The 20,495-nt window shown below is 51.0% G+C and overlaps 1 protein-coding gene across 1 annotated transcript in view; it reads left to right on the top strand.

The window, feature by feature from the left end:
* Positions 1 to 20,495, top strand: part of plxnb1b (plexin b1b) — a 50,136-nt gene that overhangs the window by 20,370 nt on the left and 9,271 nt on the right. The window contains exons 2-16 of the mRNA XM_068314430.1: positions 7,006 to 7,095; positions 8,338 to 9,508; positions 11,956 to 12,138; positions 13,720 to 13,848; positions 13,929 to 14,029; positions 14,272 to 14,404; positions 15,207 to 15,363; positions 16,309 to 16,417; positions 17,229 to 17,337; positions 17,670 to 18,554; positions 19,465 to 19,599; positions 19,676 to 19,798; positions 19,902 to 19,995; positions 20,081 to 20,259; positions 20,326 to 20,477. Of these exons, the coding sequence (XP_068170531.1) occupies positions 8,348 to 9,508; positions 11,956 to 12,138; positions 13,720 to 13,848; positions 13,929 to 14,029; positions 14,272 to 14,404; positions 15,207 to 15,363; positions 16,309 to 16,417; positions 17,229 to 17,337; positions 17,670 to 18,554; positions 19,465 to 19,599; positions 19,676 to 19,798; positions 19,902 to 19,995; positions 20,081 to 20,259; positions 20,326 to 20,477 (3,650 nt within the window). The 5' untranslated portion in view covers positions 7,006 to 7,095; positions 8,338 to 8,347. The remainder of the gene's footprint in view (positions 1 to 7,005; positions 7,096 to 8,337; positions 9,509 to 11,955; positions 12,139 to 13,719; positions 13,849 to 13,928; positions 14,030 to 14,271; positions 14,405 to 15,206; positions 15,364 to 16,308; positions 16,418 to 17,228; positions 17,338 to 17,669; positions 18,555 to 19,464; positions 19,600 to 19,675; positions 19,799 to 19,901; positions 19,996 to 20,080; positions 20,260 to 20,325; positions 20,478 to 20,495) is intronic.

Here is a 20,495-nt window from a genome sequence, read left to right as displayed (position 1 = left end):
CACACGTGTGTGTTTGTGTGTGTGTGTGTGTGTGTGTGTGTGTGTGTGTGTGTGTGTGTGTGTGTGTGTGTGTGTGTGTGTGTGTGTGTGTGTGTGTCGCACGACAAGTGCCGCTCCAGGAGCGACACACACCCTGATGTTTTATAGACGCAACGCTCTGGAAAAGCAAGGTTAGCCGCCTGGGACCACAAAGAGGCTCTTTGTGCAACACACACACACACACACACACACACACACACACACACACACACACACACACACACACACACACACACACACACAAACATTTACCCTCCTCTCTCCCCACACTGCCCCTGTTGTTGTTGCAGGAGCAGAAAGGCGTCTTTATGAATCCACAAACGTGTGAGCGTCCAGGTCGGCCCCGCCCACTCCGTCGTAGGGCGCCGCCCACACCTCCACTGCCCTTCATAAACGCCACCTTTGAAAGTAGGGTCACGAATATCCGAGGGAACATCGCAGACTTTGCTACGTCGGAAGCGGACGATCAGAACGTTGGTCCGTGTTTGGGTCTGGAGGTTTTTGGTGTTTGAGGAAACGAAGCGTTGAGTTGATCCGCCCCTCCCTCGGGGTTTAACCCTTTGTTTTAAAGAAAGTCAGAAATAGAAAGTGAAGGTTTGAAGCTGATGTTTCTGGTAGAACATCTTCCTCTCCGTTGCTAGGAGACCTGAAGCCACACATCACTTCACGACTCGCGGAGTCGGCGTCGAGCCGCCGGCGTGAAATCCTCCACCGAGAACATTAACAAGCTGTCAGGGCCCGGGGGGGGTTGGGGTGGTGGTTTGTGGCCCCTCCCCGGGGACTGGACTCATGAATATGGAGGAGCCGGTGGTGCGTTCAGGCGCTCATCCACAGCATCCGACAGAACATACCAGAGTGCGCCTCCAGAGCGGGTTAAACCAAATTACTGCCCCGCTCCACCTCTACCCGGGTCTTGATCCGCGGTCCTGGACTACTTTAGGACCGGTTCCCTGTGGAGGAAGGCTTGGGTTGACCCTGTTTTAGTTTTTACAAGGTGTCGGTGGTTTTTCGCAGAAATAGAATCGTGCATCAGCAGCTCTGACGACTTCCTGAATCTTTGCTTCCCCAACCACATCCAGGCGACGTTAGCCTGTTAGCCTGCTAGCTCGCCCTCCCAGCTCCGTCGCTGCCGCGGAAACTGCAAGTCGGGGACGATAATGAAAGGACAGGAGGAAACAAATGACTGTTCCTCCTCTCGGAGTCGCTGCGTTCGTGCTGATGATTGTACGTAACTTTCTTCGCCATAATCGGCGAGTCGGAGCACCAAAGTTGTAATTTGGTTGTGACGACATCGTCTCGTGGAAACACAACACAGTGTGTGCTGCATACACACGTCACACACATCACCAGAACTAACTTATTAACTCATGCTTTTGAGCACAGCTGGGCCAACGGGGGTCAAAGGTCACGTTGGGCTAAGTTGCTTCGAGATCATCGAGTTTAGAGCTTTTAATGGTTTAATTGGACGCTGAGTTCCCGACGGCGCCTCCTGCTGGAGCTGCAGGAATGCTTATTCTGTCCCGTGTAAATACCCCCCCCCCCGCACCCCTCGCCCTTCCCAGATGCGTCTGAGGCGGTAATGATCCCTCTGCCCGTTGAACCACGCAGCCTTGAGCGCTTAAACACAGCGTCCAGCGGTCTTTAAGCTGGTAATGATAACGTGTGTGTGTGTCCCCACCCGTCTGTTGTCCCATCGGACAGCCGTCGTCCACGGCGACCGTCCTGCGGTTGCGGTACGCTGTACCTGTAGTTGTGACGGATACGAGTGCAAACTTTACAGAAATGCATTCACCGTTTCCCCGCCGTTTGGCGCAAACCGTCACGACTCAGGACTTTCAAACCGGTCTTATCGTCTCGGATCCAATTTCCTGGGAAAGTGTGCAGAGATGGAACAAACAGCGGTGAGTTACACTTGGCTCGACCCCGTCGCCGCCACCGTCTGACCTCTGCGGGCGTTTCCGGGCCTCCGTTAGAATCGACGGCGGTCGACCGGACGTCAGCGTCGCCTTGGAACTTTACGGCTTTGTCTCCTCGAGCGCGTTCAGGAGTTATGGCTGCAGATACTTTATGATGTGTGCGCTGCCAGATGCACCTGTCCCCACCTGAGTTACGATCCCGATAAAGCCAACAGACTTTAATGGCTTCCTGTCTGGCAGCTGTGACTGTTTATAACCGCTGATCACTGGATCTCCTGGATGTCCCTTAAACGTCTCATTGGAGACACGCCTCTTCGTCACGTTGGAGTTTTTTCGTGTCTTTTTTCAGTTATTTCTGAAGTTTACTCTTTGTTTTTGTTTGTTGTTTACTTCGTGGTGTTTGAAGAGTCAGGACGTAGTCTTGTAGTTTTGGTTTGGATAAGGAGAGACTCGGTTGGCCTTGAAAATTTGGCCCTACTTTTTGTGAAAGAATCTTTAATTGGGATGAAAGTTGGCAAACAGTCGAAGCGTCTCATCCAATCACAGACCAGCAAACAACTCTGATTCACCATGAGGTAACGACGAAAGCATGCGGGCGTTGGGTCAAAACCGTCCCCTTGAACATTGAGCTCATCCCCGAGACCCGGATATCCGTCCTCTCTTGTCTCAAGGCTAGACCTCTGACCCCCCAGGGGCAATTTCTCCTGGGCCATAAATTTTAACAACCATGGGAACTTCCTTTACCCGCCCGGCTCTTCTGACCACTGAAACATGTCCAGAAGAGCCCGCTGTCATGTCACGGATGGCCCTCATCCCTTAAAAGGGCCCGAGCCCCGACGCTGGCTTTAATGTCTGGATTTCAGGAAGAGAACGCAGGATGATGAAGTCCTTCCCTCCTCCTCTTCCTCCTCTTCCTCCTCCTCCTCTCTACCCATGAAGTTTATCAGCCGAGATGGAATGTGTTCTTTTTTAATGGCCAACAATACTTGGAGGGTTTCTCTGTAAATAACTCCTAGTCGGCCAAACCGGCTGAGCCGACCAGTACCGGTGGGCAAATGGAGTGATGTAGGGAAAGTACTGTAAACCTACAGGAGAACCTACAGGAGAACCTACAGGAGAACCTTGAGATACGAGTTAAATTTGTTCCGTGACTGGACTTACAAGCCAAATATTTTTCCATTTTAAATGACCAAAATAACCAACACGTGGTAAAGAACGAGATCCGGTCTCATTGATGTCGTATCCATCCACCAGTGGTGGTGTCCTTATTTTGGATTTTTAATTGTATGTCAAACAAAAATATGTGATGAGTCGTGTCTCAAAGAACTCGTATCTCAACTGAGTTCTAACACGGCACACTGGGTGGAATGAGGTGTAGCAGTAGCATATTAGCAACACCGCCTAACAGAAGGTTCCTTTTCTGACATTTCTAAGAGTCTCCAAATGACTCTGAAGCTAAAGTTAGCGCTCCAGGCGCCTCGGGGAGGCTGACATGTTGAACAGAAGAGTCTGATAAAGACAGATTGTGGTATTTAAATGAGGTTGTGTGTGAATAACCTCCGTGTCGTTGATCTCAGTGTTCTGGAAGTAGAACTCTAGTCGATTTCCTGTTTCTGGATTGAAACCTCTGGTCAAGTCTTTATTAATCACCAACAAGTATTTAGTCACGTTAGAAAAGATCCAGACATATGAAGACCATCAAGAACTTCTCATTCTCAGCTTGTAGTTGTAATTCCGCACATATCAGGCTCTGACGGTGATTAATGTTCTAGAAGATTCGTCTAAATCAACTTGAAGGACAATCGGCTCATGATTAATTATCTCTACGCTGTGTTGTGGAATGCAAAGGTAGACGTTTGACAAACGCCTTCAGGTCCAGACAAACTTGAACGCATCACACCTCCGTGGGATGGACGGTCCGTCCAGGTGGATCCAGCTTCTCCTCCAAGAACCCAACTTCAGTGACTTAGATGTTGATGCAATCTGTTTAGGAAGTGTCCCTCGTGGCCCCCACACCTCGTCCATCACAGCAGCAACATTTGTGGTGAGGAAGAGGAGGAGGAGGATGTCGACGGCCGGTGTTGGTGTAACTGAACACCGGCGGCTCTCAGAGCCACTAAAGCGTCGTCTGTAAACACTGTTGATGTAAAGCCAATGACTGACTGCAGATGGCTGCGTCCACTTAGTGTGTGTGTGTGTGTGTGTGTGTGTGTGTGTGTGTGTGTGTGTGTGTGTGTGGGCTCTGTGGAGTGTGTTTATTTGTTTGGAGCGTACAGAGGAGGACTTCTCATTACGGGTGTGCGCTGGTGCACGTTTGTGTGTTCACGCTCACAATGATGTCACTAATTAGAAACTCGCTTTATTTTCCCTCCTTGTTCCACGAGTGAGTGGGTGTTGAATGGGGCATTATGGGTAATATAATTAATGACCAGCCCGCCCCCCCTCCTTTATTATCATTAGTCACATTCCATCAGTCCTCGGCGAGGGCTGAGACTTACGAGGACATGTTTGCGCCGCTTTTCCTCACCGTACCCCCCGGTTTCTGTCGCCCCCGTCTTCCCCTTTGACCATTGTCTTCATGTAACCCCGTTTCTGGCCACTAATGCCCCTCTGCCAGCCTTTTTGCTTCAGATATGCCCCCCCCCCCTTCCCATCCTCCCGTGTCCACCAGATTGTTGGACCCAGTCAAGCGAGTGATGGCTCAATTGAATGTGCCTCTGAGGAATGCTTCCCTGTGCTTTGGAGTGTCTGGGCGTTTGTAGTGGGTTCAGGTTGGTCTATTTTGATTCGTCCCAGAGGTACGATCCCCTGCTGGTCCCGTCCCGCTCGTACCGGCCCAGAAACCGCCTGTCTTTGTGATTCTGGTCCAGTTCTGGACCCTGGCTGAAGCCGTTTCCTGATAACTTCAGCATAGTCTCTCATGAAGCAGTGGTTTAGTAGTCTGTAAGTGATTGAAGGACTTCATGCTACCGATAAAGTCTATCAACCAAGAGCGCCCAGGAGATTCTATATGCCTCCTTGAGCCTTCTAGACCACCATGGCCAATCAGTAGAGTCCAAACATCTTTCAAACAATCTGGTAGGTCCTGGATCTACCTCGGTTTCAGAGCTTAATAGGTTCTTTCCTGTTATCTTTCCTGTTATCTGTAGCTCTGCTGTGAAGTTGCCAAAGTTATGACCTAGAGCTACGACTGCTAACTATCTGTTAAATAATCCGGAGAGTATTTCAAAGCTGAACTGGAGCCAAAATGCTTCAGAGGGCTTCATGATGGTACAACAGCTCATCATTGCTAACTTTTTTGGGTTGATTCCTGCCTGTCGATTTGGAGGGTAATTCTGCTTCCTGTTGTTATATCCAGAGTTACAACTCCTGCAATGTGGTTGAGCCCATTCTTTGAAAGTACAGGAGTCGATTAAGTATTTACTGGAAAACGTCAACCTCTCTCCTCTCACCACTCTTGTACCTTTTGGGAGGAAAAGTGGGCAAATCGAATCAGAAGTCCATTGTCTCGTTCTCATGTGTCTTCACCTGGCACTGATTCGTTTATTGGTCTTCCAATCGAGGTTGAATAATGTTAGATGTTTTGTTTGCTGCTTTCAGCAAAAGGCAAATGAAGATAAACTTGGAGATGTTCCTGACGGATGAAGTCGTCCTGCTAATTCAAGAGCGACTCGAGAAACAGCGTCCGAACCCGACGCCGTCACACACAATGGAGTGAAATCCATCCGGCTTTCAGGAAGCACCGGGTAGAGGAAACAGGAGCAGCTCTGTATTAGATGAAATATTGCTTCTGTGAGTTAGCATGCCAGTCATTCCTGTCTCTGCTCCGTTAAGCTTCGGACCGCTGCTCCCAGGATTATCCGCACAGGGCTGCAAAGTTCAGGCTGCGGCTTTCAGTCGAAAAATAGCGTCTGTGCTGGTAGAGGTCAGAGAGAGACGTCTGGCTTCTGGTTCAGAGATGATGAATTTCGGGGTCGGTTGCTGAGGCATCTGGAGGCAGTCCGACGCGAACTCGTCATCGACTGGAAAAACAAACATTTGCAAGAAAGTTCCTGACGAGTGGGTTCAGATTTGGAATGAAATAGATATCAATGAGCGGGATTATTCTGCTCCAGTAATTATTTTTTCATTTTTATGAGCGCTTCCTCTTTTGTCTGTGGCCTGTTTCCAGGCCTTCGCCTCATTCCCACACGCTAGAGAGTTCCATCAACAAAGCGAGCTTTCTAAAGCTGCTACTGGGACAGGGAGGTGTGTGTGTGTGTGTGTGTGTGTGTGTGTGTGTGTGTGTGTGTGTGTGTGTGTGTGTGTGTGTGTGTGTGTGTGTGTGTGTGTGTGTGTGTGTGTGTGTGTGTGAGTGCGCCTCAATTCCCCCCCCAACCCTCCTTTTGGATAAGAGACCCGTCTGAACCCGTGAGAGATAATCCTGCCTCTGTGCCGGTGACGGATTGTTGGGAGGCGATGGAAGACGAGAAGTGGATGCTATCCTCGGCAGTAAAAGGGGGGGGGTGGGGCTGTTTTTGGAGTGGAAGGGATAATCGAGATATTTAATAACTAGAGACAAGGCAATGTTTGACGAATTTAGCTTGTAGCTACAGATTCAAGGGGACTGTGCCCTCCTCGTAGTTCTCATGCCGTCGTGTTACCTGACAGGAACTTGTTTTTCCAACAGAGACTCTGAAACCAAAGGGTTTTGTATCTTGTATCCTAGCAATGACAGAGGATTGTCTACTACAAGTGTGGGGGCACTGAAAGCCCTCTTGGACTGTCAGTCCTTAACTTGGCCTCCTCTAAAGGCTTTCTCCGCTCACAGAAACGGATGTAGTCAGTCGGACACAAGTCTGACAGGAATTTCAATGGGCTACGAGCTTCCCACGACTCTCAGCGCGCTGCAGCGATGCCAAAAAACACAAGGTGTTTGAATGCCGGTCTGTCTTTTTAGCAAACACGCCGGCTTGCGGTTGGCCCCTGAGGCGGTGGTTTGTCATCTCTGCATTTGATGCATAAATGAGTCCGGGGTCTCGTCCTCATGTTTCTGTCCTTTGTGTTGCAGGTTGTGACCAGAGGGATGTGTTTTTAAACTCCAAGCCGCTGGGAGGTCAGGAGGTGACACGCCTCTGTGAAACACGACTGGAAGCAAATGGTGAGCAGTCGATATGACGTTAGAGGAATGGCCCGACAGTTCTTTATACTGTTAAATGCTTTCTGGTGTTGTCATTGGTTCTAAAAATACAAGCAAAGTTTATTTTATCCAATAATAGTTTTACTAGGTTGACCTGAGCCCGACTTATTCATCGAATAAATGCCCAAACTTGTATTTCAGGGGTTCTACTTTTCTGGTAGGGTTCTTGGACTGTTTTAGAACAGTGGTCCCCAACCACCGGGTCAAGATGCTTGCCTTGGTCACATGGATACCTTCTTAAAGGGGCTGCTCCGGCTGCTAACACAGAATACATTACAATTTAAATGAAATTCCCAAGCTAGCAGAAACCAACAAAAAGCAAACATCATTGGAAAGTTTCTTTGCGCTGGGAAAAGGAGCCAGTAGGAGACAGTAGAAGAACCTACAACGTCAAAGAAATAGAAAGCTGCAAATTGCCAGTTTTTATGCTTGTCAGATTATTTTATTTTGTTGTATTTATTCGCCACATATTAAATTCCTCTGTGAAAATATTGGCTGACAGCAAACTAGTCTGTGGTGCAAAAAAAGGTTGAGGACCATTGTTCTAGAACAATGTTCCCCAATGGCTCAAACACTCTGACGTGTCCAGATTAGACTATAAGGAGATCAGCTGTTTGGGTTTTATGTCTTGTTCTAGTCTACTTCTCGTAAAACCTTGTTTGTTAATCAGTTCTTCCTGCTTCTGAGTTTCTACACGTGTTTGACACATTAGTGAAAAACTCTACACACAAGTCTTGTTACCGCTTCCTTAGAAGAACTTGTGACTAGGGTTGGCCAATGACTCCAGCGGAAAGGTTTTATCCCAGCATTAGCTAGCTTCCTGGAACACTTAGAAACAACATATTCAAATCAAGACGGTCTGAAGGCCTCATGCGCTAATTACCTACTAAAATACACGGCATTGTGGGGTTGTGGCCCTTTCCTGTGACCTCAAATGCTCAATCCCCCAGTCCAAGTCTGTGGTGCTGTGCTTTGGAACCAGTTTCAGAAAATTTTTGCAAAGAAAATCAAGAGATCAACTATAATTTACTTGAAACCGCCTGTGTTAAAAGCGGTAGTAAATCAGTTTTACAGTGCAGATAATAATTTGCCCAGAAGCCAATACTGAGGGTTTTTATGAAGGGGTTGATTAGAACATGAAGTGTTTTGTTCCGTGGGAATGTAGGCCTACTCTCTAACAACTGGTCCTGTCTTCTTCCCCAGCTCTACCGCCATGCCTCCGGGATTGGTGCGTCGTCCTTCAGCGTTAGCAGTCCCAAACCTGCTGCCTCTCCTGCTGCTGGCCGTCAGCTGGCCGTTCCCCTCACGACTTCCTATTGTTGTCCAAGGATCTCACTCCTCTCCTTCAAGCCTTTACCTCACCTTTGTCCAGAATGACACTCTGTTTGAGCACCTGGCCTTGCACCCCGACCCGAGTGTCGGACAGGTCTACATCGGGGCGCGAGATCACCTGTTCCAGTTGGATCGATTCCTCAAACTTGAGCTCCAGGATGACACTGGACCCATCACTGACAGCCGGGATTGCTTACCTCCCATCACTGAGATCAGCTGCCCTCAGGCCAGACTGACAAGCAACCACAACAAGCTCCTGCTGGTCGACCCCTACTCCATGGAGCTCATCACCTGCGGGAGCATCAACCAAGGAATCTGTCAGAAGCGCCGTCTGGAGTCGGTGGACAGAGTACTTTTCTCTACAGAGAGACCGGTGGATACTCAATATGTAGCAGCTAACCACCCCAACGTGAGCACCGTGGGACTCGTGGTTCGCTCTCACCCCGACAAAAAGCCAGTGCTGTTTGTGGGTCGGGGCTACACCAGCAGCCACCCTCCGATTTCCACCCGAAACCTCGCTCAGGATCCCGTCTTTTCGTATGAGGAGACCGCCAAGTTGGCCGTGGCTGGCCGCCTCTCGGAGTATGACCATCATTTCGTAGCGTCGTTCGCCCACCGTCAGCACGTCTACTTCCTCTTCTACAGGCGGGACCTGAGATCGCAGTCGCGCGAGTACCGTACCTACGTTTCTCGCGTTTGCCTGGACGACCAGGCCTACTACTCCTACGTGGAAGTACCCTTGACCTGTCGTTCCAGGACGGGGAAAATTTACAACCTCCTGCAAGCCGTCCAACTCGGATTCTCCAAGGATGGTGAAGTGAGTCGAGACTCCGAAACGCTCCTTGGAGTCTTCTCCACTCATTTGGCTTCCTCCTCCCGACCCAGTGAGGACTCGGCGCTCTGCATGTTTAACCTTGGGGATGTGGACCGCAGGATTAACTCCACCAGAGACCTCTGCTACACCCAGATGGGTAAAAAAGGAGGACAGGAAGCAGCTTACATCGAGTACGAAGTCAAATCCAACTGTGCCAACCTGCCAGAGGTGAGTTCAGCAGACGGTTACTTGTTGTATTGTTATGAAAAGAAACTCATTCATTGTAATAACCAAACATAACGCTTTGAGGAAAGATAGAATAATTCAACTCTCTCTTCAACTCTGGAACTCTTAACGTTGTGTTATTTGCACGCGACCATTTGTATTTGGAGGGAAGTCTTGGGTAATTTTACAGAATATCTGGTCAGGGAGGGATTGATCGCTGGCACTAGTTACACATGTGGGGTTATGGGTAACAACAGGCAGAGACGAGGTTCTAAGGAGACCAGCAATGAGACGAGACGGGATACAGATGCCCAGTGGAGCAGAAAATGATCTCATTGGCTGCCAGCGCTGGGTACCAATTAATCACTCATATTTATCCGTGTTTTCTTTCTGTTCTTGGGATTCTTGACCGATCCCAAGATGCTTTGCTCAGAGCGACACCAGATAAGCGCTGATGTACGCAAACTTTGTTGTATCATAAGCTGCCAAAAGTTCCGTCTTACTCTGGTTCACCATCCTCTGTTCTATAACTGGATCAGTTGTCACGACGATAAATACTATGATTAAAAGCCTGATATTAACTGGCGAGTTTCGCTCAACTCTCCCCGTTGAAAAACGTGAGAGAAGTCAATGACTGCCCGTGAGTTATAGTCAAAAGTACAGAAAAGAGACTAATGTGACAGGACAGATATTGGTATCATGTCTCTCAGGAAAGGTGGAGGAATTAAATCAGAGCTGAAATCAGAGCTGAAAAGAGATTTATAGCATCATTAAGATGTAGATTGTCAGTCGGGTCCCTGCAGACAAACAACAGTGAAGCAGCTTCGTCCCTGTTCTGGTCCATCTGCACCAGACTACCGGTTCTCACGCAGAGATCTGAGCTGTGGGCGACTGGATTTGTTGTTGAAGACCAGGATCAGGACGGCTACCGAGCATTAGCGGCCCAGATGCAGCGTCAGCAATCACTTCTTGTTGTCTTGTGACTGCCCTCGGTGTTTGCACCTCAATGTGCAGATGATTGCAGTCTGCAGCAGCGTGTATGATTGCCGTATAATCACTGGCTGCCGTCGGCGACACGCCAAGCCTGTACGTTTCAGGCCATATTCCGAGACTGGACGTCATAACTTCATAGTTATTTTGGGGGACATAATGTAATTCGAAGCTATTCTTAGCAGTCAACCCTGCTTGTTTTCCTCTAATGGCTGGGTTGTCACGATGTGGATAAGAAACTGCCCTTCAGTCCCCATGGTTAACTTAATCAATAGTCTCTGAGACTATTTATAACTGTTTGTTTTGCCATGTTGTTGGAGCAAAAGTTTAACTTCAGTGAAAGTGTTTGGGTATGACTGTAGTTGGAGTGTGATAAGGCTTCAGCGGCGCTGGTACGCTTGGAGTCTATTTTTTAAGAACAGGCCAAATAAGGAGACCATCGGTAAAAACCCGGCGAGCCAAAGACACACAATCCATCACAACACGCCGCCTCCGACAGGAGAGCTCTCAGGTTCAATGCCTCTACTTCCCAATGTTCAGACCGTCCAGTGAAGAAGCAGTGACCCCTGCTTTCAGCCGTTCTGCATGAAAAATATATTTCCTGTAACTAAAAACAACAAGCATCCCGCCAGAGCAAAGACTCCCTCCTGCCAAACGGGGGAAGCAAAAATAAATTGTCTGTAAGCTTTGAAGCAGAGCGTAGAAGCCATCGGGAAGCGTGGAGAGTTTGTTCAGTCCATCCTCTCCTCGGTAAATCCTGCTGGGATTTCACTCACCACACCAGGAACACTGCTGCTTTATGGCCGGCTCCTGATTTAATCGCCGAGGAATGAACAACAAATCATGTGTGAGGACAAAAAAGAGAGCAGGACATATTTCTGTTAGGATCTGATTCGAACAGCGAGGTACGAGTTCTTTGAGATACGAGCCGTCGCTTTGTCCGTGTTTTTGTTTGACATCTTTACCACGTGTTGGCGGATGGATACGACATCAGTGAGACCGGATCTCGTTCTCGTTGGTGGAGTAAAGACGTAGCTCGTGTGTTCTCCTGACTTTTGTGTTTCTTTTCATTCTTTTCATTCTAAATCTGCTTGTTGTTTGTGATGTAGGGAGTTTGGGGCTTTTTTTCTGAGGGTGGAACGGATTAAACTTATATCTCAAGGTACAACTTTGTCTCATTCGTTTTTTCAGTCTTCGTGTCGCCCGTTACCCCAAACGATGAGGGTAAACCAGAGTGTAAATGTGTCGTGGGTGGATCTACCAGGAAGTAGTCTGGCCTGCATCGACACAAAGTTCCCGCATCCCATCCCGACACAACACTGACACAGATCTTTGTTGTTATGAAGCCTCTATCAAACCCGTTGGGGGGGTTTTAACGTGCCACCACACGTCTGCGGCGGGGGGGAGATGAAACGTTTGAACCTGAACCTGATGACCAGCATCTCTCCGGTTCTCCACAGAACACTCTGGACGCCTACCCCTGCGGCTCGGACCACACCCCCAGCCCGATGGCCAGCAGGATGGCCGTGGAGGCCGAGACCATCCTGGACAGCCCGTCCGCCCGTCTCACCGCCGTGGCCGTCAGTGTGAGGGTGGGGCATACCATCGCCTTCCTGGGAGACGCCAAGGGGAACCTGCACAAGGTGAGGGTCAACTCTGGCGCCGCTCTGGATTGTTCCTTTAAACGCCACGTCATCGTTTATCGGGCTCAGGTTTTCATTTTATGCGCTACAGAGACTATTCTGGAGGTCTAGAATAGTCTCTGCGTGCAACAACGGGCTAAGCTAAGAGCTCCAGGAATTATCCTGATCCGTCATGAGATACAATCTCATTTTATTGGTGGAATTTAGACGGGTTTCGTTCCATATTCCATCAAATAAAAGCAGCAGAGACCGCCGTCCCCCCAGCATAGGCCTGGTAGGGTCGGCAGGAAGAGTTCTGTTCTGTCAGGTGGAAGAAAAAGAGACGGGTTAAAGAAGTTTAACTTCTAAACATCCGTTTGCTCCTCCCCTGCAGCCTTAATCAACTCGTAGGAACGCAGAACCGGAGTTTTATTAATGTTTGATCGTCTGTTTGGTTTGATGGTGCAGATATTCTTAAACCGGTCTTCTTGGGAACGGTGGCGTTTCCAAGGTGACCGGTGGGGGTTGGGTCACCAACGACTGCCCCTCTGTGGGTTCAGATGAAGGTCAGGGGAGTTGGGGACTGAGAACCAGGAACAGGAAGTGACCTGAACACTTCCTGCGAACTCATCTGGAAGCAGGAATGGATCTTAGTCAATGTTTGGGCTCTAGATCAGAATTTATTCTCGTTATCTTCGATCGTTTGAAGCCCTGTGGGGGGTTGTGGGGGGGTCCTGTCGATATCTGGAGTCTCCTCACAGTCGGCTCTTTGTCCTGGTTTTTTTTCTCCCTCCTCAATGGGGGTTTGTGGTCGGGGCCCCCAGCACCGGCCCCCGACGCACAATGACAACCATTAATGTATTTTTACCCGGTGACATCAGGCAGCGCCGGCCTGACCCCGAGCCTCGTCACGGCGGACGTATTACGCCGCTTGCGGGTTCTGCACTGTCATCGCTGACCGGCAGACGGGTTCCGTCCCAACAGAGGGACTCATTCAGGTTCCCGTGGAAACGCCGCATCGTGGTTTTTAATGGAGGCGTTGTCTGCGCCGCGACCGCCGACGAGCGATACGTCGGTTTCAGCCTGGAGCCCCTGGTGGTCCAACACACAGACCACCGACCGGCAGACTCTGTCTTGTTTTATTCTCCTCGTCTTGGACTCGTCTGAAGGGTGGACTCGGTTCTGATAATTGGTTGCGGTTTTTAATCCCGGTTGGTGCGTCTGTGAGGAGCTGTGGGGTCAAAGAGGGCCGACCCAAAACCCTCCACATACCTGGAGGATCATGGGATTAACTCAGCATCGGGAAAACATCCTGGAACGTCACCGTCCGGTCTGGGGAACTGAACCGGACTGAAGGACCTTCAGGCCCCTGTGGGGGGGGGGCTCAAGGGGGGTCCTGGTGGGCTTTACTGGTGGGAATCAAGAAATGTCTTCAGGTGACTCCTCTTCTTTGGTGCTTGTTTGTTTGTTTGTTTGTTTGTTTGTTGGACTCTCGTTCCCTTAAATTCTGGCTTCACCAAACCTGACTTTAATTCTAACCCAACTCGAGGTTTAATTGAAGGTTGCTCAGCGGTTGCTTCCTGTGTTTGTGGGGCTCCTCAGGTGTTCCTGGGGCCGAACGGGGAGGTGGAGGAGTACTCCGTCACCTCCGTCCAGAAGAACTCGGCCATCAATCCAGACTTCATCCTGGACCAGAAAGAGGAGCACCTCTTCATCATGACTCACAACATGGTATTCAGGTTCTGCTCCGATGGGAGTCGGGATTATCTGGAACATGTGTCGGACTTAATCTGATTGTGTTTGGCCCCCAGCTCCAGAAGAGGCCGGTGGCCGAATGCCAGCAGCACCCGGACTGCCAGTCCTGTCTGCTGGCCCACGACCCCTACTGCGGCTGGTGCGTCCTGGAGGGCAGGTGAGGAACAACCGGGGGTGGGGGGGGTTTCTGGGTATCTGGGGAGAAAAGTCGAGCCTGGTTCTAAACATTTCCTGCTAATCCCGCGCAGATTTAGTCAGAAAGAATCCGTGATGAAGGAGCCGTCGTCACGGATTTCTAAAACATTACGAGTTTGTTTTTTTACCTGGCTGGAAAGTTTTGGCTGTCGACGTGGCGAAAGCATGAGGTAACGGGTCAGGTGGGTGTTTTCCCCCCTGCAGGTGCGTGTTACAGTCTGACTGTCGTCGTGGCAACCGGCCGGGCCAATGGCTGTGGAGCTTTGACATGGAGCAGCAGTGTCTGAGCGTCCAGGAGCTCCACCCCTCCAACATCAGCAGGGACGAGAGCCGAAGGGTGAGTTCCGCAAAAACAGGGAGTCTGTTTGTACCTGCCCCACCCCCCAGCCCTCCAGCACCAGAAACCTACAGTAGAACCCAGCCCCCCCCCTCCGTCACCTGGCCGTAACTCATCCTGGTTTCTTATCAGCTGAGAGACGTGGCTTCAGGCGGCGTCGTGTTGGGAGGAGATAGCGATCGGATCTGTCCGGTCACGCCTGGTGCAGGAGAGGAAGAGCAGAGTCAGTCGCCCCCCAGGGAGATGAGGGAGATGAGGTGGATGAGGAAGATGAGGGAGATGAGGTGGATGAGGAAGATGAGGGAGATGAGGGAGATGAGGGAGATGGTACCGTCGGATAGCAGCAAGAATGCACCCCGCTGCAGTCAGCAAACAGTCTAAACAAAGCAGGAAGTCTACGGTTGGAGGTTCTAGGCGGGTTCTGTTGGCCTCTAGGGGAAAATGTTAGTCAGACACAACAGGAAACCAGGGTGACGTGGTGGGCGGAGTCTCACAGCAAGAAGGTTGTGGGTTTGAGTCCCTCCTGTCTGGGGGAGTCTCTCCGGTTGTCCGGTTTCCTCCCACCTCCTCAAACACCCGTTCCAGGTGGTTCGGTCGGATCCAGTTGTGCGGTCGTTCGTCTTTCGTGTGGTTTCACGATTCCTGTCACTAAGTCCGCTGGGATCGGCTCCAGCAACCCCCGTGACCCCCGAAGGCGGGAAAACGGTTCCGAATGTGAATGAATGAATGAAAAGAGTCAGATTACCGTTTGATGCGTACGCCTGAGATGCTAACATTAGCGCTTAATGACGTCTGTCCTCAGGTGTCTCTGTCCATCCCGGGACTCCCGGCGCTGGACGAGGGTGAAACCTACTCCTGCTACTTCCTGGACAGCCACAGTCCTGCCGTCATCGCTGGAGGCGGGGTCAGCTGCCACTCCCCCGACCCCGCCCGACTACCCATGGTGCCTCCGGGACAAGGTGAGGCGACGGCGGCCGATCCGACCCGACCCAATCCGTCCCCTCGGAACCGCTTTACACAGCAGGGAGTCATCTGTAATTTAACACACGCCCCCCCATAAATCTGCTGCATCCAGTGACCCTTTGCTCTGATTGGCTTAGGTTGTCCGTGGGAGGGGCGGGGTCATTATTCAGTTTGTTGGGGAAGTCGGTGATTAAAGAGGCTCGTGGATGAAAAGTGAAGCCTCTGCAGAGGTCGGACCCAACCAAACACACACACACACACACACACACACACACACACACACACACACACACACACACACACACACACACACACACACATACTGGTTCCCATGCCTACATTCCTGACCTTGCAGCTTGCTGTAGCAGCACTCAGGCAGAACGACCCCCCAGGGGGCGGGATAAGGCTTAGTGCCGCCCACCTGACACAACCTCCCACCAGACGCTGACCCGTCCTCGTTTGTCGTTCGGGTTTCCTGGATCCGCGTTTGCCGGCCAAACAAAGTCACGTAAACGGTCGCTCGACCTTGGGGGGCGTCCGACGCTCATCCGACGGCGTGTTTGGTCTGGAGACGCCAAATCAGATCGAAGAGACAAAGTGATGAAGTAAAGCCGCAGCGTCCGTAAACAATGTGGTCATTTATGAGATGGACGTTAATTCTGATTGGTCGGCGCTGCTACATCAGGACTCCGCCCCTTTAAATCAAAGCAGCAGAAGCAGCGCCGGCTGTGTTTATGTCTGAGGCTGGAGAACACATGGCCTCCATTAGCGTCAGTCTGGACCCCCCCGGCTCCCCCCCTCAGCTCTCGCCGTGTTTTGAGAACCCGTCCTCCAACCGTCTCCATCAGGAACATCATCCGCCGCACCGCCGCGCTCACACAGGAAGCTGCTGGGGGTGAAACAGGAAGTGGTTCTCACGCCGTGTTGTTTTGTCTCCTCAGACTTCCTCACCGTCACGCTGTCGCTGCGCTTCGGCCGCGTCGCCATCACCGAGAGGGAGTTCGTCTTCTACGACTGCACGGCGGTGAAGCAGCTGTCCGGCAGCATGCCGTGAGTCCCCGCCCCCACATCCGTCCGTCAACCCTGCCCCCCCACGAACACTCCCCCTCCATCCTGGTTTGATTTCACGCTTGCGTATAAACCAGAATATATATAATATATAGTATATATTATATATACAGTATATACACACACACATATATGTATATATTTTTATATATGTGTATATGTATGTATATATGTGTGTATGTATTTGTGTATATGTATGTATATATACTGTATATGTGTATATATATATAATAGAATATAAACATGGTGTCATCTGCATACAGTAGAAACTAGACATGAAATCTTGTTTTTAAGGTAAATAGAAACCGAACTAATTACATCTAAAACTGTGTGTCAGTAAAAAACTAGTGATAAACTGTTGATAAAGTTCTGCATGTTTTGAATTCCTTTTATGGAGACTGGACGACAACAAGTTCATTTAATTTTAGTTTCTCTGCCTGCGGCAACCGAGACATTTCCTTCGATTGAATTCAGAATAAAAAGTTTATTTATAGTAAAAACTGGACAAGTTTAATTGGTCCTGTGACTGAACTCATAATTCAAACATTTAAACCTTTTGAAATAACTGACTCATTTTCATAATTTAAGGGTTTTGGAGCTTTTTTTTATAAAGCTGGAACAGATTAAAATGATTTTAATTTAATTTTTAATTTAAAAAATTAACTAAAATCATTTGAATCCTTTCCTGCTTTATAAAAAAGCTCCAAAACCCTTAAATTATGGAGAAAAAAACCCTATTTTCCACAGATGCGTAGCATCTCTAACGTGTACTTCCTGTTTTTCCCATGTGTAGTTGCCGTGGTTGCGTTTTGAGCCAATGGGGGTGTAACTGGTGCGTCCACCAACACCTGTGTACCCACAAGCCCACCTGTGGGGAGGGGGTGGTCATCTACAACCAGCACGTAAGTCGAGTCTCTCTTGTCTGTCGGTCCTCGCCACTTTTTGAGTATTCTGAAGCCCCGCCTCCGGCGTGAAGGGGTGGGCGTGTTCTTGATCACATGACTTTCTAATGCGTGACTTATTTTAGTTGTAATTTCAAATAAAAGAAACAAAAAAAAATTCATTTAATTTCAAAGTTCCAGTTTTTTTTTTGGATCCATGATCAGCATGGCATCAATACCCATAATGCATCTGTCACAAGCAGCCACACACTAACAACACCTTCAGTTCTTCATTTATTTCCATTTGCCCTCCATGTGTTTATTTCTGCCCCCCCCATGTCTCCCCCTCCCAGTTTAAACTCCCCACCTCGGCTCCGCCCACAACCAAAACCATTAAAGCCGTCACGGCGCCCACCCCCACCACCACCACCGCCGCCGCCCCGACGACCGTCACCGTGACGACCACCACGCCAACGACGACGACGACTGCAACTCCGGTTGTTGTCGCGACGACACCCCCTCCGACCAGTCCCCCCGCCCCCACGACTCCTCCCCCCACGACGACCGGCCCCGAGCCGACAACCCCGCCCACCACCACGCTGCCGTCCACCCCGACCCCCCCACTAGAGGTCGCCACCACACAGGAAGAGGCAGCGATAGCGGGGGGGCTGGTGTTGGTCACCGACGACGACCCCGAGACGCCAGGCGTCGCCACGGCAACGGCGGAGCCGGTGCCTGTCACCGCCGCCGACGGTCTGAGCGGCGATCCGGAACCCGTGATGCCTCTGGTGATCCCGCCCACTGATGATGACTCCTCCCCCCTGGAGGTGGTGACAGAGGCTCCGCCCACCGACCGCCAGGAAGCCGAGGGCGCTCTGAGTGTGGAGGACCCGCCCACCGCGCCCTCCACCGATTGGCCGCTGCCCACGCCCTTCCCCGCGGGTGAGCCGGACGACTCCGACCCCCCTCTGACCTCCGACCCCGCCCAGACGCCCACTCACACGCCCCCCCCAGACGTCCACACCGACGACCCCGAGGTGCTCCTCTGGCCCAAACAGGAAGTCGACGCCCACTCGGAAAGCGCCGTCCTCCCGGAAAATGACACCGCCACCTTCTCGGCCGCCACCGTGCTGTCAGGGGACGGCGAGGTGGACCCCGCCCCCCAGGCGTACCCCCACCTGCTGGACGCCGACTCTGAGCTGGACTACCAGTACGACCCGGCCGACGCCCTCCTCCCGGTGAGTTCCGCCGCCCGCTTCCTCTTCCGAACGCCTCCCAGCCGATTGGACGCCGCCTCCGGAGCCACGCCCCCCACCAGCGTCACGTCACCCCCCCCCCCCGTCACCGTTCTGTTGCTTCTGTTGCTTCAGACCCACAGAGTTCATCCATGTTTCTGATTTCAGTTGTTTTCTGTTCAATCCGAGGGATTAGAACCAGAGATTAACTAATCTGAGATTATAGAAACACATCTTCTGTTTTTATCGCTGATCAGATGAATTTAAACTTTGTTCTTTTGTCACCCAATAGTTTTTATTTCAGGATACAAATAATTTTGGCCCCATAAGGGAGAAATAAATAATAATAAACAGTTTGTCATTAAAAAAAAAAAAAAAAAAAAAAAACTGAATCAATTTACCTTAAAAAAACACCTGTTGCTTAAGCACCACCCACTTTTTTAAGCCCCGCCCTTTCAAAGTTTCAGGTAATTCTCGGTTTACGTCATTTGAAGACGAGACGGAGACGCTTTTTCTGTACGATATCAAAAATAAAATGTAATTGTCAGATTAAAATGGATTCATATTAACCAAATATCGTTAAAATACATTGATAAACAAAGACGAGGGGAGTGGCTACCTGTTTAGTCTGGAGACGAGTTTATTCAACTTACATCGTTTTTCTGACTTACATCACGTCTCCTGGAACCGATTAATGACGTTAGCTGAGGTTTAGCTGTAGAGCTATAGGTAACTTCGTTAAAAAGACACAGGTAATGATTCACTCCTCATCCTTACTACCCATGATGCAACTCTGCAGCTGGCAGAGAGACCGCTATGCTAATAGCGGCTAAAGAATTAGTAATAATTCTGAGTGTGTGTGTGTGTGTGTGTGTGTGTGTGTGTGTGTGTGTGTGTGTGTGTGTGTGTGTAGGGGGACGAGGGCTCGTTTGTCAGCTGGGGGTCGTCTGCGTGTCCCTGCGTGGAGAAGGTTCAGGGTTCGTCGCTGCTGCCGGTCGGAGTGGAGAGGAAGATCACGCTGCTGGCTCGCAACCTGCACCTGTACCAGGTACGCCGCACCTGAACACACAGGTGTGTGTGTACGACCCACACACTCCCATCATGCTTTGCGTATGTGCGTCCAGGACGCGGAGCTGGACTACGAGTGTGTGCTGGTGATCGAGGGCCAGACGGTGGTGGTGGACGCCTACGTGGAGACGGACGACCTCAACCCGACGACCTTTGACATCACCTGTCAGCTGCACCAGGTGCAATGATGTCACCGGCTCAGGCGTCGCTAACGACGACCAAACAGCTTGAATGACAGTCAAACGGCTTTGATTGACCCTCCCCCTGTTGTTGTTTGTCCAGTACTCCTACTCCGCCCCGGCGGAGGAGTACAACGCCATGGTGTACGTGAAGCGGCGGGACACCTTCCACGTGGACAGTCCTGCCGATCTGTACGGTGAGGTCGCAGGGATTTGATCCCATCACGCGCCGCCGCCGGGGCCACGCCTACCGACTGACGCTCTGGTTTGCTCCGCCCACAGTGACGCTGTACGACTGCTCCGTCGGACGCTCCGACTGCAGCCGCTGCCACACGGCCGACCACAAGTACGGCTGCGTGTGGTGCGGCGGGGGCGGGGGCGGCGGCGGCGCCCGCTGCCTCTTCTCACACTCCTGCGGCGAACCGGTGCAGCAGACGTGCCCCGCCCCCGTCATCCACTCGGTGAGCGCTGCGACCTTTGACCTTTGAACGCCTGCTTTCTGGTCCTCACCTGTCGCTCCCCCTCAGATCGAGCCGCTGTCGGGCCTCCTGGAGGGGGGCACCCTGGTGACCATCGCCGGGTCCAACCTGGGCCAGAAGGCGGAGGACATCCTACACTCCGTGTCGGTCGCCGGCGTCCCCTGCGCCGTCGTCCCCTCCCTCTATGAGGTGTCGTCAAGGTAACAACGCGCCGGGGG

The sequence above is a fragment of the Antennarius striatus genome, chromosome 5 (assembly GCF_040054535.1).
Source record: "Antennarius striatus isolate MH-2024 chromosome 5, ASM4005453v1, whole genome shotgun sequence".
NCBI classification, from domain to species: domain Eukaryota; kingdom Metazoa; phylum Chordata; class Actinopteri; order Lophiiformes; family Antennariidae; genus Antennarius; species Antennarius striatus.
This window is presented reverse-complemented; position numbering and strand designations above follow the sequence as displayed.